Raw genomic sequence first — 15465 nt, forward strand, 5'->3', positions numbered from 1 at the left:
GGGGGGGGGGGGGGGGAATCAGTGTACTTGTCAAGCCCTGAGGAACATGTTTGGGTGTTTGAAATACTATGGTTGGAGCACAGTGAGTAATGGGAAGAGGGAGCCAGTAGTCATATCACACTTGTAGGCCATGACAAAGACTTTGGATTTAAATATACACGTGACTTTAAAACTATTGAAGGATTTTAAGCATAGGAGTGGTAAGTCCAATTTGTATTTTAGCCTTTGTAAAGAGCAGACCACAGAGCAGCAAGAGTAAAAGTAGAGAAACTAATAAGGACGCTATTGTAATAGGTCTCATGGGCGGTGACAGCTCAAACTAGGTTGGCAATGATAGAGGTAATAAAAAGTGGCTGTCATCTGCACATACTTTTAAAGTCAATACAATCTGCTGACACACAGGATATGGACTTTGAGAAAAGGGGGAATTCAGAAAAACTCTAGGATTTCTGGCCTAAACAATTAGGTGAATGGTGGTGCTGTTTATTGACATGAAGTTTTGGGAGGAACATGGTCACTCGTGATGCTTATCTGCTGTGGGTGGGACCTGCTAGGCCATTTTGAGCAGCAGTGACCATGCTTCCCACCACTGAGTACATTATAGGTATTGACATTTTGGCTGCTTGTGGCAAAAAACATCACCACCATCACTTCATGGCTAAGCACTGAGCCTGACAGAGGGGCATATACACTCCTGCCTGCCTCCTAAGCTGCATAAGACCCAGCAGGTTATTCAACAAAAGTAGTACTGCATAATAAGTAGAGAACAGGACATTACTGCATTAATTTAAAACCTGCTACCGATAAAAATGTCACAATGTACCTGTTCAGTTTGGCTGGTCAGAAAGGCCTTTGAAGCATGGAGACTAACAATGGACTGTCACAGGTTGAATGTCAAGGCTACATGGACAGAAAGCCAAGAAAGTATTCCAGATACAGTTAATCAAAAATTGTTGGTCCTGGTAGCATCCACTAATACAAAAGAAGTCCAACAGCTGGTAGGCCTCTTGGGTAGTAGACAAAGCATGTACCCCATGTGGGTGTTCTTTTGGCCCCCTTAGTCAAGGTGATCAACAAAACCACCAACTTTAAATTATGCCCTTTGCAACAACAGATCTTGGAAGTCATTCAACAAGTTGTGGCCTGGGCACTGCTTTTAAAACCTTTAGTTTTTTGAGCCTGCTAGCCCAATGGAATGACAAGTGTCTGCAGTGTCCCTGCATACTGATCAGAGTCTGTGGCAACAGAAAACTGCCACTGGGGTACACTAGCCTCTCAGATTTTGGTCATGAGGCAGCCACACATATATACCCTTTTTGGATGGTAACTCCTTGCTTGCTATTGTGCGCTCATGGAGACTAAGCATCTTAAGGGACCACATGTGACTCTCAGACTTGAACTCCCATTATTACCTGGGTGCTTACAAACACCACCAATGAATCTGGTCAGGCTCAATAGAGCTCAATTATCAAACGGAAATGGTACATTCAAACTCAGGACCAGCCAGAACCCCAAGGGACCAGCAGGCTCCATGAACAAATGTCTAGCTCACCAGAAGGGTCCAAATGACCCTCAGGGGATGGTTTGGCTCTTCCTCTGGCTACTGGGGGCCGAAGGTTCGAAGATGTGACTACCAAGAGTATGGCACAGTTTACTGAAATCTCTGTGAAACAAAGCAGAAGGGGTCCACTGGGCTGCGGCCACCATCAGGCCAATGGGAGCCCATCTTTTGACTGAAATTGAACATAGACGTTCCCATTCTCCCAATGAGCCAAACTACATGCAAAGGTGACATCCACTCAAGCATCCCCTACCACCATATCTTGCTATATTTTCACCAACTCATGGGCTGTTGCCAACACCCTAGCCAACTGGTTAGGAAAATGTCAACTAAGTGGACTGTTAAAAGATCCCCTATGTGGAGACAAGGACCATGGCAATAGCTTGCTGCCTTTTCGAATATATGTCACTCATGTGGATGCTGAGGCCACCACCACTGCCCTTGAGAGGAACTTATGTCGTGTTTTTGGAGACTTTATCTGGCTTCATTCTGACCAAGGAACATCCTTCACTACCCAAGTAATGCAACAATGGGTATATTCTCATGGAATAAAATGGACTTTCCATGTACCCTGTCATGCGCAGGCCAATGGAGCCACTGAACAATGGAATAGGCAACTCATAGAACAACTGAAGACACCCTAGTAGAGTGGTACTGCCATCTGAGTAGGGCAGTATGGGCACTATTGACACTAATCACTGCACTCTAGTGCAAGGGAAACAGCACTGCAGTGCACTTTGAAACACTGAGTTTGGTGGGGGTGGAGGTGGACCAGTTGGCTGTCTGATTAGGCTACACCTGTGAAATCCCAATCTTAGTGTTCCCAACCATTCTTTTTCCCATTAGAATGTGTGCCCTAGAGGTGACTTGTTTCAGGCTAATATGGTACCCCAGACAGGGGCCCCTAACTCTAATCTGGAAAAGATGCTTCCCCTGGGTACCTTCCTCTATGGAGTCTCACAGGGGTGGGGACAGGACCAAGTAACACCATGGTGCTAGGGTTCCTCTAACAGGGCCAGGTATATCTGATCCTTCCAGTCAATATTATCAGACATGTCAAGTGTGTACAGCACATGACCTCCCTTACTAGACTGAACAACTAAGGCTAAAAGGTCTGGGTCAAGCCATGGGCAATGGGTGCCTACAGAGGTAGTAGTCTCAGGACAGGGACAGACACACTGAATCACTTCACCAACTTAGCACAATCCCTATCTGATAAAGTAGATACCTGAGATCCTGGCAGGGGTTGGAGGTGGAAAACTAACCTGCAATATGCTTTTTCCACAAGAATGTGGCAGCAGAGGCCTGGAAGCCTATTACCTTTTTTAGGCTCTCCCAAGACCAACTTAGCACAATCCCTATCTGATAAAGTAGATACCTGAGATCCTGGCAGGGGTTGGAGATGGAAAACTAACCTGCAATATGCTTTTTCCACAAGAATGTGGCAGCAGAGGCCTGGAAGCCTATTACCTTTTTTAGGCTCTCCCAACCTGTGGCTACCATGGGTATTCTGGTTTTAAGTATCTAAAACACAACATAAGTTCCTCATAAGGGCAGTGATGGTAGCCTTAGAATCCACAAAATGTTGGATATGCCATCTGGACCTTTTTTTGTCACAGACCTCAGTGACCATCTGGTCCTGCCAGCAGTAAACTACACTAGCATTCCTGATGTCACAGTGTACACTAACAAACCCTGCCCTGACTTACTAAGAGAGGATATGGCACCTGCTGCATGGAATGAAGCCAGAAATGCCCCATATTAACTCAGTTTACTCTGTGGCAAAATGTCATGACCAAAACTAACAAAACCTTAACAGGTTGGTACTTTAAGGCAACATGTTCCTCTGAATATACGGATGAGAAGTTTTCTAGTAGAGATGACAAAAACAAGACTGGACTAGTGCTAGCCCTCTGTGTAGGAGCTTCATGAACAATTTTGTATGGGGGAAATTGGGCTCATACAACTATGCCATTAATGAGATTTAGCTGGAGAATGCCAATGCCTCCATACCCATGAATGGGCCACTGAACAATAAAGCTGGAGAAAGGGTGCTGTGTGCATCTGAGGACTGTATCTTTTTCTGTGGGCAATCTGGGGTGACCTATCACTGGATAGACAATGTCATGCCTTGAAACTTGGTGGATGGTGGAATCCTGTACGTTTGCTGTGCTGGGAGTGCCCCTAGATATCACTGCTGGGAATGAAATGCACCACTGGGCCAGCAGCCTAAAGCTGTACCCCAGGCTTACTAGGGGTCTACCAGGGAGTATAACTAACTCTGGGTTTAAATCCTTTATAAGACCGTTGGTACCACAAGTAAGAGTCAGTGCTCACGAGAAAATAAGAAACTTGTTTCTGACAATGGCAGACAGTGCTTTCACTACTGCTACTGCCTTGGCAGCACAACACACATCCCTCAACTTCCTCAGGAAGGTTGTTTTAGACAACAGAATTGCTCTAAACGTTGTGTTAGCCCACATGGAAGGAGTGCATGTGACTGACAACACCTCCTGCTGTACCTGGTTAAAGACCTCAGGCACTGTAGAGACATAAGTAAAGGCAATTCTGAAGCAGGCTTACTGGCTGCAGACATTGGGGCCACCTGAGGAATACTTCTTTCACCTCTTTAGCAGATTCACACCTGGATCACTGGTACCCTGGGCTGTGTCAGTGCTCCAGGCAGGCCTGATCATTCTGCTTGTGTAGTGGTCCTCCTGGGCCTAGTGAAATGTACTGTTTATGGCTCAACAATGCTACAATGAGACTGTGTAAGTCAAAGTGTTACATCAATCTTAGGAGATGAGCCCCCTCATCCTTCTCCAGATTTGGAAAAGTCCATAGGCATATAAACTGGACTAGATTTGCGAAGGGGGACATCTAGGTCTGGGGATAGACCACACGATACTTCTCCAGGTGACACTGGACCAACAAATTTCTCCCCCTTTCTGGCTCAAAAATAACTGTAGAATGTGCCGGGAATGCTACATCCTAAGATAGGGAGGGACTGGTTGGAAGGCCAAGGCTTTGTTCCAGTCGCCTTCCTCCACACACAGTATGTTCTTCAATGCTTTAGCCCAGAACCTCATGTCACCCAGGGTAAAAACTGAGGACATGCTGCTTTATGGGGTCCCTCAGCTGTGGTGCAAATGGAGCACAAGCAGATGAAATAACATCTGCCTGGGGCAGCTTGTCTGAGCCTTAAGAGGACCAGCTCACAGTGAATCCTAGGCTTCTGTTATCCCTTGCTGCCTATTTTTAAGTAATAAATCTATATCATGTAACATGTTGTGTATGAGTATGTTTTTTCTTATTGGACTCAAACAAGTTGGTAACCAGTGCACAGTCAACCTGCTTCACAGAGTTCAGGGAAAGAGTTAAGCCTAGTTATAGATTTAAAAGACATCATCATATAGATGCTATTAGGCTATTCAGCTACAAGGCTGTGTATGAGTATGTTTTTTCTTATTGGACTCAAACAAGTTGGTAACCAGTGCACAGTCAACATGCTTCACAGAGTTCAGGGAAAGAGTTAAGCCTAGTTATAGATTTAAAAGACATCATCATATAGATGCTATTAGGCTATTCAGCTACAAGGCTGAATGAGATCATCTTTGGAGGAAGTGTATCTACAAGATGTCTTAGGTGCTAGCCTTGGGGCATACTAACATTAAGGGATCAGGAAAAATAAGGGGTACAGAAAAGGAGAGGTACAACAGAATCACCCTCAAGAAAAGTTCCATAGGCTCCAATCACACACCTACTCATCTACCTACATATGAGACTATATACTTGGCTGTTCTGTTACTATGGATGACCTATTCCTACCACTTGCAAAGGCTATCTTCTCTAATTATACACTAGTAACCATCCTACTCTCACCTCCTGAAGAACCTTGTTTTAACAATTCTCCCATCTCTCTCGAATCACAGATTTTGCTCTTTCTACCGGATCTTTTCTATCAATATATAACTTGTTGTTTATTCCATGAAAAATTGAGCCAAAAAAAGTCTTACTTCTAAATTACCTTCTAATTATCTTCCTATTTATCATTTTCTTTTCAGAAAATTTCTCAAAAGATTTATCTATACTCACTCCTAAATTTTTCTGCCGTCATTCAGAGTGTGAGCATCCTCTCATCAGGAACTCATGGCCACTTCTCCTTGAAACACTTTTTCCACTTGGCCTCCAGACAACTTACCGGCCTAATTTCCCTCATACCTTTTCAATCTTTTTGCTCATTATTTCTCATGTCCCCTAACTTCCACATGATGAAGTATCCCAGTGCTCAAACCTTAGACCTCTTCTTTTTTTTTGTATATGCTAATGCCCTTGAAAATTTTACCTTGTTTCATAGATTTAAATATCACCTATACACTGATGACTCCCAAATCTGTATTTTTAGCCTGGATTCAATAATCATATATTTTACTACCTAAACATTGACACTCAAAATGTTAGGATGTCTAACAAGCACTTCAAACCTATTATATTCATGCTGTATTTATTTTCCCCACCTTAACTAAAGATGAACTCCATACTTGCAAAGGCTACCCAGTTTAAAATGTCAAACTGTGCTCTTCCTCTCCTATATTCCTAATTCCCTTCCCTGCTTTATTGTTTTCTCCACATCAGTTATTACGATAAAACATACTACATATATTTTATCTACTTATTTTCTTTGTCATCATTTCTCTGACTAGAATGGAGACCCAAAAGCCAAGAACTTTTGACTATCTGTATACTGCTGTACCCTCAGTCCAAACAACTGTACTGAGCCCTTAGCAGTCACTCACTAAATATTAGCAAAATGAATAAATGTAGACTAGTGTCAATTAGCTTAAGCTTCTTATTCACTTACCTCAACCATATTTTTTTCCAGCTCTTTGCGTTTGTTTTCTTCACTTGCCAGATTTTTCTTCTTGAGATCAAATGCACTTTGAGATTTAGTATTAACTCGCTGAGCCTCTGCAAGAGCATCTTCTAAAGATCGGAGTATACCTCCAATTTCCTGTAATCAATTATAACCAATTCAATCAAATTACTTAAAATTGTTCATGTTGCCGTTTTCTTATATGATTTCTATATAAAATATTTACTATTTTATAATCTATCTCATTATCCTATTTTAAGATTAATATATCAACACGGAAGACAATGCCCAGTGAATCCTAAAGTTATTGTATATAACTTAATATTTTTTTCACAGAGTATATTATCTAATATATATGTTCTAACCTTATCTTTACTTTTTTCCAATTCTTCTATTTCATGATTAAGTGCTTTTATTTTTTTATCATTCTCAGACAATTCCTCTTGAAGCTTTACAACTTTATCTTGCATTTCTTTTAACTCCTCAGCTGAACGTTCTTTGGTATTTTCAGCCAGCAAAAACTGGTAAGCAATATATAATCGACTCAAATGTTCTATTTCTCTCATTACTTTTTGGTACTCCAAGTAGGAAGACCTTTCCTGAAAGAGAAGTCACCAAGATAGAATAACTCAAAATTCATATCTTCAAACAAATTTGAAAACACGCAATATGTATCAAATTTCCCATTACATGATTAATAATAGATTGTCTTATATTAAATGATCATGGCATTTTAAATTTTTGGAAATTTTAAATAACATTAGAACTCTGGCTTTTTATATAGCATTATATGTATCATCTCTAGTGAATCCTATATGGCTATTTCTTCTAATATATAATCAAGCAGTTGCGATTAACAAAGAAACATGGACATAAGGTTCATAAACTGGTGGTAATAAGATCATCTCTAGTGAATCCTATATGGCTATTTCTTCTAATATATAATCAAGCAGTTGCGATTAACAAAGAAACATGGACATAAGGTTCATAAACTGGTGGTAATAAGAAGTCTGTAAAGACAACCTATACACCCACCAGTGATACATTACTTAATGTACTTTGTAGTATTACAAAGATGCCTACCTAACATTCTTTCAAATACCACAAGCACTTGATCAAATATTACTAAACTCAATTCTCACAAGAAACTGCTGGAGCAAAGTAACAACTAAAATCCCCAATTTTCAGATGAAGAAACAAATTCAGAGTGGTTAAATGGCTTGTCCCTATTGTCAGATTTTGAAAGAATGTGGCAAAAATGGGTCCAAAACGTAAGCTTAAACACCCCATCTAGTGTTTTCCACTAAATCATGCATACAAAGGGTATACCTTCAAGATCATAATTCTTTAGTTTTTCCAGTAATATCTACACTTTTATATGAATTTGGAAGACAGCTTTCAGCAGTACCAAATTTTAATGAGCATTTAATAAATTCCTAAATGGGTATCTTTTTATACAACGTCCTTTATAAATGCATTCTTTCACTGAAACATTGCTAAGCTCTACAATGTCAGGAGGTGCAAAGATTAGAGAGAAAATTCAATCTCCTGTTTCAATACCTTTCACTTACAAAATGCCTTGACTACAATAATTACAGTGATACTCTATCAGTGAGGGTTACTAAAAGTGCCATACTTTAAGAAATGTTATCCCAATCAATTATAATTATCCAGGAAAATCCAGACTTACTTCTCTTCAACAAAATATTAAAATCTGGCATTTCATTTTCTGAGATTACAAAGATCATTCTCCAATATAATTCACTAAATAGACATGAAGTAAAATCCTCTGCAAGCAGAGGCTGAGTTTCGGAGTGCCAACTCTTAACTCCTTATCTTATTCCAAAGAAAAATTCTCAAGTATACATTTCATCCCTATGTATATATAGTATATATAGTATACATTTCATCCCTGTGTATATGATTTTGGATACATCACCAATTTTGGAAGATATTCTAACTGGCTGTCCTCAAATATATAGTATATACCTCTTTTAATTTTTGAATGGTTGGAGTAATCTCTTCTTCAAGTATCTGGAAAATTTAAAAAACAAATCGTTATTTTCAGTAAGTATACTATCTAAAAAATTTAAAAGAGATGTAGCATGGAAGACTATGGAAACTGAACTGAGAAAAAAAAAAACTTTCCCTCTTTATAGTAGAAACTCCAAATGCAAAATTACACTCTTCTCTAAATATGTTTTATATAAATTTAAGTACCGTCTTAATTTCCTTCAGCTTAGCCTCCTTTTTTTCTATAGTTTTCTGTGCAGCAATTTTTTTATATTCATACATCCTGGTTCCAGCTGCTTCTTCTATCATGGATAAAATCTGGAATGATAATTACATTCATGTCTTAAGAATCCAGAAAATGTGTCTCAGTAGAATTTACATTAAGTATACATATATAATTTATAGCCTTTACTGAAACATCTTACCAAAATAATGACCCAAATATACCATAAAAGTTAAATACAAGTAATTTCATGCAAATCTTTTGCTGTAGGGATTAATCCTGACATGGAACACCAGTTGAACAAGACTTCTTTATATAGTCAAAATTTCTTTTAATATTCGGTACAGTGCCAAATAATATACAAACTAATTTCTTTAGTAATTGTTCTTAAATAAATAATGTTTCCAAGAATTTAAAAAGGAAGAAATTAATTAAAAAATTGATTGCCTAAAAGATTAAAGCAATATCTATAATTATTACTTTTACTGTCTATATATAGTACTCTTACCTCTGGAGGTTTCATATTCAATACTTTTGTAATTCGGCCCTGAAAATAAAATGGCAAACTTACTTTAATAACAACAAATTACAGAAAATGTAACCTAAAATCATTTGTGTTTATCTGTACTGAAGGTGTTGTACCCCAATATACCAATAGTTGGGGAGGTCTTTCTTCTACCTACATGAAAAGATGTTTCTTTTATTCAATTTGAAACCAAAGTTACCTTATAATTGTGGAATTTTAGAACTCTGCTATTCACTTTCTCATTTACCAGTGATACAAATTACATAAGTTATGAAATGATACAAAGTTAATTCAGACCATATTTCTGAGACAGTTAATATTAATCATGTAGAAGTATCCAATTCTAAAATAAATAAATGTATAAATACATTTTAGCATAATTAATTAACATTTCTTGATTTTTTTGTAATCATAGCCCTCCAAGATAATTTCATGAAATACTCCTAGGCCTCAAATAGAATAAAAAAATATTTCAGTGCCAGGAAATCATTACATTCAATCACTATCAAAAACAAAACAAAAAATCTGCATGCCCATGTCTCAGAGAATCATATTACATGGGATGTAGATTCATTTCAAGTAAACTTTCAGACTTGAAGCTGTGATGTAGTGAAAATATTTTTATTTCAGTCCCATCAGGATCCTGCCATTAACATTGCTGTGACTCTCTCAAAGTACTGCTAGATGGTTAAAGTGAAATAATGTTAAGTACAAGGTAACATCAGCCTTTAATCTCATTTGTGTAAGTTTCTAAAGAAAATTACTCAAACTTTTACACTTGAAATATTAAAATGCTTTAACCAAATAACTCAAAGGAATATGTTATGACAATGTTTTTTATAGTGAGCATGTATTGTTCTTATAATAACAAAATAAAAGTCAAGGAAAATTACTTCTAGAAGGTGTTCAAAATTTAAATGTATATAATATGGTTGAACATATCAGTGCAAATAACTAAACTATCTTTCTTAACAGGCACCCAAACACTACATAATAGTAAATAAAAGATGAAAAATCCAAAAAAGAAGGCACTTCTATTGTAATAACTTAAAAATAAACGATGTCAAAACCATTAAGAAAACAATATAAAGACCACAAACAAAATACCTGCATGATGAGAAAGTGAGGGTTGTTAACATTAAGGCCAACAGAACAGAAGAGATCCTGTACTCTGGTGTTGTTTGCATTTACTCCATTGATTAAATACTTATTTCTACCACCAATAACCACCTAAAAAAGAAAACATTTAAAAAAAATATAAATGTATATGAGTACCTTGTATTCAAATGAAAAATTACCAAGTATATTACCTTGCATTTATTGTTCTGTCCAACTAACTGTAAACAAAACCAATCCTGAGTAAATAGTCGATGAAGCATGACACAGTCAAAAAATACTAACTTGAGGCAGGATAACTAGCTTCTACTCCAGGTGCTTTTGCTAGCTAGTTAGGTAATCACACACAAGCCTCCCCTGCAGTGGCCTAGATCTCCCAGATTACTTATAGCTTTATGTTTCCAAGTATGTGTAAAACATACTTTGCTTTCCTGGTCACTCTCCTTCCACAATATTTCCACATTGAGAGGTTAACCTCTCTCCACTTTTCAATGAGAACAAAAGCCAGATATTAAAAACAAAGACAAGGAGCTTGATATCAATTCATGACAAGATTTTAAGAGGGATTAATAAAGACATTAAAAGACCATTTAAAAGGAAGAGTGAGCATGGAGCTTCAACATGGCTTCATTAAGAACAAGTCATGCCAGACACTAGGTTGTTCATATTCCACTATAGCACTCAAATTGTTATTTATTGGGTACAATTGTCTCATCCACCAGAGTCTTAAAGACAAGATCTATTTCTCTTTCTTCTATTTGTATATCCAGTACATTCAAGAACATCTAGTACACATCAAGCATTTAATATTTAATAAACATTAGTTCATTCCTTCTCTTGACAGAATTATTAGGTTGGTAGTTCATATATTAATATATTTGAACAGCAGACCTAGCACACCCATAAGTAATTTGCCACAGACTTTATGAAAAAATGGTGAAGGTACAGGCTTATGGCCAGAATGAAGGCAGGAACAATTACTAACAGACTTAGTGACAATTCCTAAAAGATGATTATTTAATGGAAGCCTAATGACACAGAAAAGAATTCTGTTTCAACACAGTCAATTTTTTTTTTCAGTCAGGCTTTCATTAGAGAAGAAAAATCTATAAATAACATAATAGTAAGAGAGAGTAAATGGGAGTTAACAAAATTTTAAAAAACAAAATTTCATCAAGCTGAAAATACTACCTGACTATAACAAGAAAAAAATTTAAAAGACAAATGTAAGGTCCTGCACTGGTTTCAAAAACCTGCACACATACAGAAATGGCAGTAACAGGGTTGAGTAATAACAAACATTTAAAAAATTAGAGTGGTTTCAAGCAAATCTAATATGAATCCACAATGTATTATGAACACTCCAATACCATACTGAGAAAATGAAAGTAAAATATCTAAAATAAACACCTGTACTGGCCAGCTGCCAAAAAAAATTAAATAAATAAAATAAAATAAAATGAAAAAAATTAAGTGATAATTCTGCTTAATTCTGTTTTAAGTAGACTAATTCTGGTACATTCAATTTCAGGTGCTACACATTAAAAATATTATAGACAGATTGTAGTGGACTGAATTATGTCCCTTCAAAACTCATTGAAGCTTGAATTGTGCTCCCCAAGCTTTATGTATTAGAAACTTGGTCCCCACTGTGACTATTCTGGTACATTCAATTTCAGGTGCTACACATTAAAAATATTATAGACAGATTGTAGTGGATTGAATTATGTCCCTTCAAAACTCATTGAAGCTTGAATTGTGCTCCCCAAGCTTTATGTATTAGAAACTTGGTCCCCACTGTGACGGTTAAAAGGGTGGGAAAACCTACTATGGTAATTGAAAGGTGAAACCTTGAAGAGGTGATTGGATTGTAGGACTGTGCAGTAGTGAATGGATTAAAAATGGTGGTCAGGGGCGTGGTTCTGAGGGCTTTAAAAGAAGAGAGAGAGGAGAGTCTGTCTCTCTGCTTCCACTGTCTTGCAACATGGGATCCCCGGATCACTGTCGCCACCAGCGGATGGACTTTGGATTTCCAGCCTCAGAAACTGTAAGCAAATATTTTTATTTTCTTTATAAATCACCGAGTTTCAAGTATTTTGGTATAAGCAACAGGAACAGAATAATACACAGATGAGTAGACAGATTGATTGGGGGTTGGGTAAGGACTGGTATGAAGACCTGGCAAGATTTTACTTGGAAGATGTTTAGACTTGCAGAGTGCTTAAATGTTAAAATATAGAATAAGTTAAATTTAATAAACTAGGATAAATGTGTAAAACTTTAAGACAGCAGACTTTGGCTGAATTTACAAGAATAACTTTCTAGTAAGATCTGTCCAAAAACACAATGGGTTATCTCAAAAGATAGCAAGATCTCAGGGATTGGAGGCATTCAAGTACAGCCAGAGAAGATTCAAGTACGGATCAAGATTTAAGCAGGGTTGAATGCTTACACTGGATGAATGACTTTTCAAATCTCTTTCAATCCTCTTAGTTAATGGTGGAATTTGCATAATCAAAAAATTAATATAAGATATTCCGAAGGAGTCTATTCGGGATTTGATGCTACAATTTTGCTAATGGATTTCTCTTTCCAGCACTTTCTGCAAAGCCATATTGCCAAAGCACACATTAGACACGAAAGTTATTAGGGTATTCAAATGTTTAGTAGCCACTCACCTGCCTTGTTACAGTAATTTCATCATGAACTTCAAATCCTAAAGGACTTTGTTTTTTGTCAGAATTATCAAATGTGATTGACACTGAGGCTTTGGTAATACCAGCCTGCCCATTTTTGTAAACTAAATCTTGTAAATTAGAAGCCCGAACCTAAAATGAAAACAGAAATGTTTATCAACTAAAAAGTAGTACTAAAAGTGGGCTTCATGGTATAGTAAAACTCACCCACGTAGTACCTATTAAGCAGACAAACATTTTAAGAGGATGACCTTTAGGCAACCTCTCTAAGTTTCTATTTTATCATCGAATAGATGGAATACTACTACTTTCCTTAAAGAGTTACAATGAGGTATAAGATAATCCACATAAAGTACAAAAACCCAAATGAAGAGAATATTGGCAATAGTCTCCCAAGTTCAGTGAAGATTCCCTTGCCAAACAAATTCATATAAATCAGAAAGTTTACACTTTACCTGAGACAAGTTGGAGATGCCCAGCAAAAAGCAGATGGAGTCCAATATGTTGGATTTCCCACTACCGTTTAAACCAGTGATAGCATTGAAGAGGGGGTCAAAACCATTGACTTCAGTCCTCTGAGCATAGGACTTGAATCCCTCAAGAACGATTGACTTAATATGCATTTTTGATACTGTCTTGGGCCGGTAAACCTCTGCTAGGAATCAAACAGGCCACAAACCAGTTGTGTGCAACACAGAAACACCAACACGTAAGTGGAACGTAAACCTGGAATCATAGTGATTGTCAGAGACTAAACAAAAATGACAAGGAAATAGAAATAAAACAGTCACTTGCCAAACTATCTTCTCTGATGTAAAGTTATCCTTCTCCTACTTAAAAATATGGGAAAGTTAGCCACCACCTGGAAGTTAAACCATTCAATCTGGAAGTCATACCTGTTATTTCTACTACCTACCTTTCCAGGCTTGACTTCCACTTTTATCATACACTAGGTAATAAAGACTACGAATTATTTCACATCCCATTCTCTTTGCTCACAAGGTACTTCTCCCCGACACTGGCATGGTTCACACATAGTTGCTCAACTCACCTTACTGGGGCTCACCATAGGGCTCCTGACAGCCTTATGAAAAAATCACCTTTCCCCATCCCCTCACTCGGCTTTCTTTTTCCTCATGGCACTTAAAGCTGACACTAAACAGTATGTATCTGTCTATCCAACCCATCGTAATAACTTCCTGTAAGATCTCCGCCGACGTCCATCGTTGTACACCCGAGTAGTGCCTGACTCCGGGGTCGGGGGAAGTCAGTGAGTATTTATTAAAAAGATGAGCTGTCTCATATTCTCCACCTGCTTGCTTTTACTCAGACTGTTCCCTCGCGTCCCCAGGCCTTTCGGTCTACACCTGCTCGCCGCACACCAAGACCAAGCAGGAACTAGGTTTATTACTAATCATCGCTTGAGATCCCTCCCTCTACTAGTTCCCTTCCGCACCCACACTCCATCTCCCGCCAGGATGCCAGGCCGGTCCACCCGGCCGCGCGCACGTACCGCCTCGCCGCTGCCTCACGTCGCCTGGGCTCGAGGCGCCCCCAAAGCCCCTCTGGGCCACAAAAGCGGAGAGCGGGCCAAACTTGCCCGGCTTGGGCCGCTACGAGGCCAACTCTAACATAGCGACTGCAACACTAGCCCCACTTCCAACTCTCGCGCCGGAACTATTTAATCCTTTGAATTTCGGCGCGAGCAAAGGACCCCACCTCCATTGCTCAGTTATTCTGCTGGTGCCTAGGAGCTGCCTGACTTTAGAGTTCCATCTTTCGCCTCCAGTAGTACGATCAAAGCGACAGGATGATAGAAAAAAGAGTCTCAACAATAGCAGCTCCGAAGATGCAACGGCGCGGGCCTGGGGACTAAAAGAGCAGGTGGTATACGTTGACATTGGCTTCGGGCACGCTTCGGGCAGTCCCACACTTCAGCCTCGGGGCCTCGCGCTGTGCCCGCCCCGCCTCCCGCCCTTCCGCGCGAGCCTCTCCCTCAGACTCCGCCTCCTCTGGAAGTGGCTGCGGCAGTGAGGCAGAAAGGCTTCCTGATGTGTTCACGTTCTGTTTTAGAAGCCTCAGAATCTCCTCCGGTTGGCTGAGATTCCTAGAAAACGGAAGCTGCACTTTGTTGGGGCCAGGGTGGCACCGGCCTTCTGGGGACTCTGGCTCCGCCCCTCTCCGGCTTCTGACCCTGGCGAGTTTTTCATGTCAAGTTTCCACGTCCAGAAGGGGCAGTGACACTCGCAACCTGGAGCTGTTCCGAGCCTAGAGGAGAAATTGTGTAGGACGGGTGGTAGGTGTTAGACAAATAGGCGGGGCTGGAAACAAAGATGGACCGTAGGGTAGATGTAGTATAAATAGAGCACTGTTCTTGTTTCAGATCATGGATTAAAATCTTTTGAAAGCTTCAACACTGACAGGTAGTGGCTATACCAAGCAGAGATCTTGCAGGCT

The 15465-nt window shown here is 39.0% G+C and overlaps 1 protein-coding gene across 3 annotated transcripts in view; it reads right to left on the reverse strand.

The window, feature by feature from the left end:
• SMC2 (structural maintenance of chromosomes 2) overlaps positions 1-14594 on the reverse strand; it is a 50229-nt gene extending 35635 nt beyond the window's left edge. The window contains exons 1-9 of one of the 3 annotated variants that reach the window (XM_008589411.1): positions 14522-14594; positions 13464-13660; positions 12991-13140; positions 10304-10426; positions 9179-9217; positions 8655-8765; positions 8424-8468; positions 6800-7033; positions 6423-6572 (exon numbers count right to left, since the gene is read on the reverse strand). In XM_008589411.1, the coding sequence (XP_008587633.1) occupies positions 6423-6572; positions 6800-7033; positions 8424-8468; positions 8655-8765; positions 9179-9217; positions 10304-10426; positions 12991-13140; positions 13464-13631 (1020 nt within the window). In that variant the 5' untranslated portion in view covers positions 13632-13660; positions 14522-14594. Of the gene's footprint in view, positions 1-6422; positions 6573-6799; positions 7034-8423; positions 8469-8654; positions 8766-9178; positions 9218-10303; positions 10427-12990; positions 13141-13463; positions 13735-14059; positions 14256-14521 lie in introns of those variants that run through there. The other 2 variants (XM_008589409.1, XM_008589408.1) reach the window with 2 other exon arrangements.
• Between the last annotated feature and the right edge of the window lie 871 nt (positions 14595-15465).

This window comes from Galeopterus variegatus, unplaced genomic scaffold (genome assembly GCF_000696425.1).
Source record: "Galeopterus variegatus unplaced genomic scaffold, G_variegatus-3.0.2 Scaffold5417, whole genome shotgun sequence".
Taxonomy (NCBI): Eukaryota; Metazoa; Chordata; class Mammalia; order Dermoptera; family Cynocephalidae; genus Galeopterus; species Galeopterus variegatus.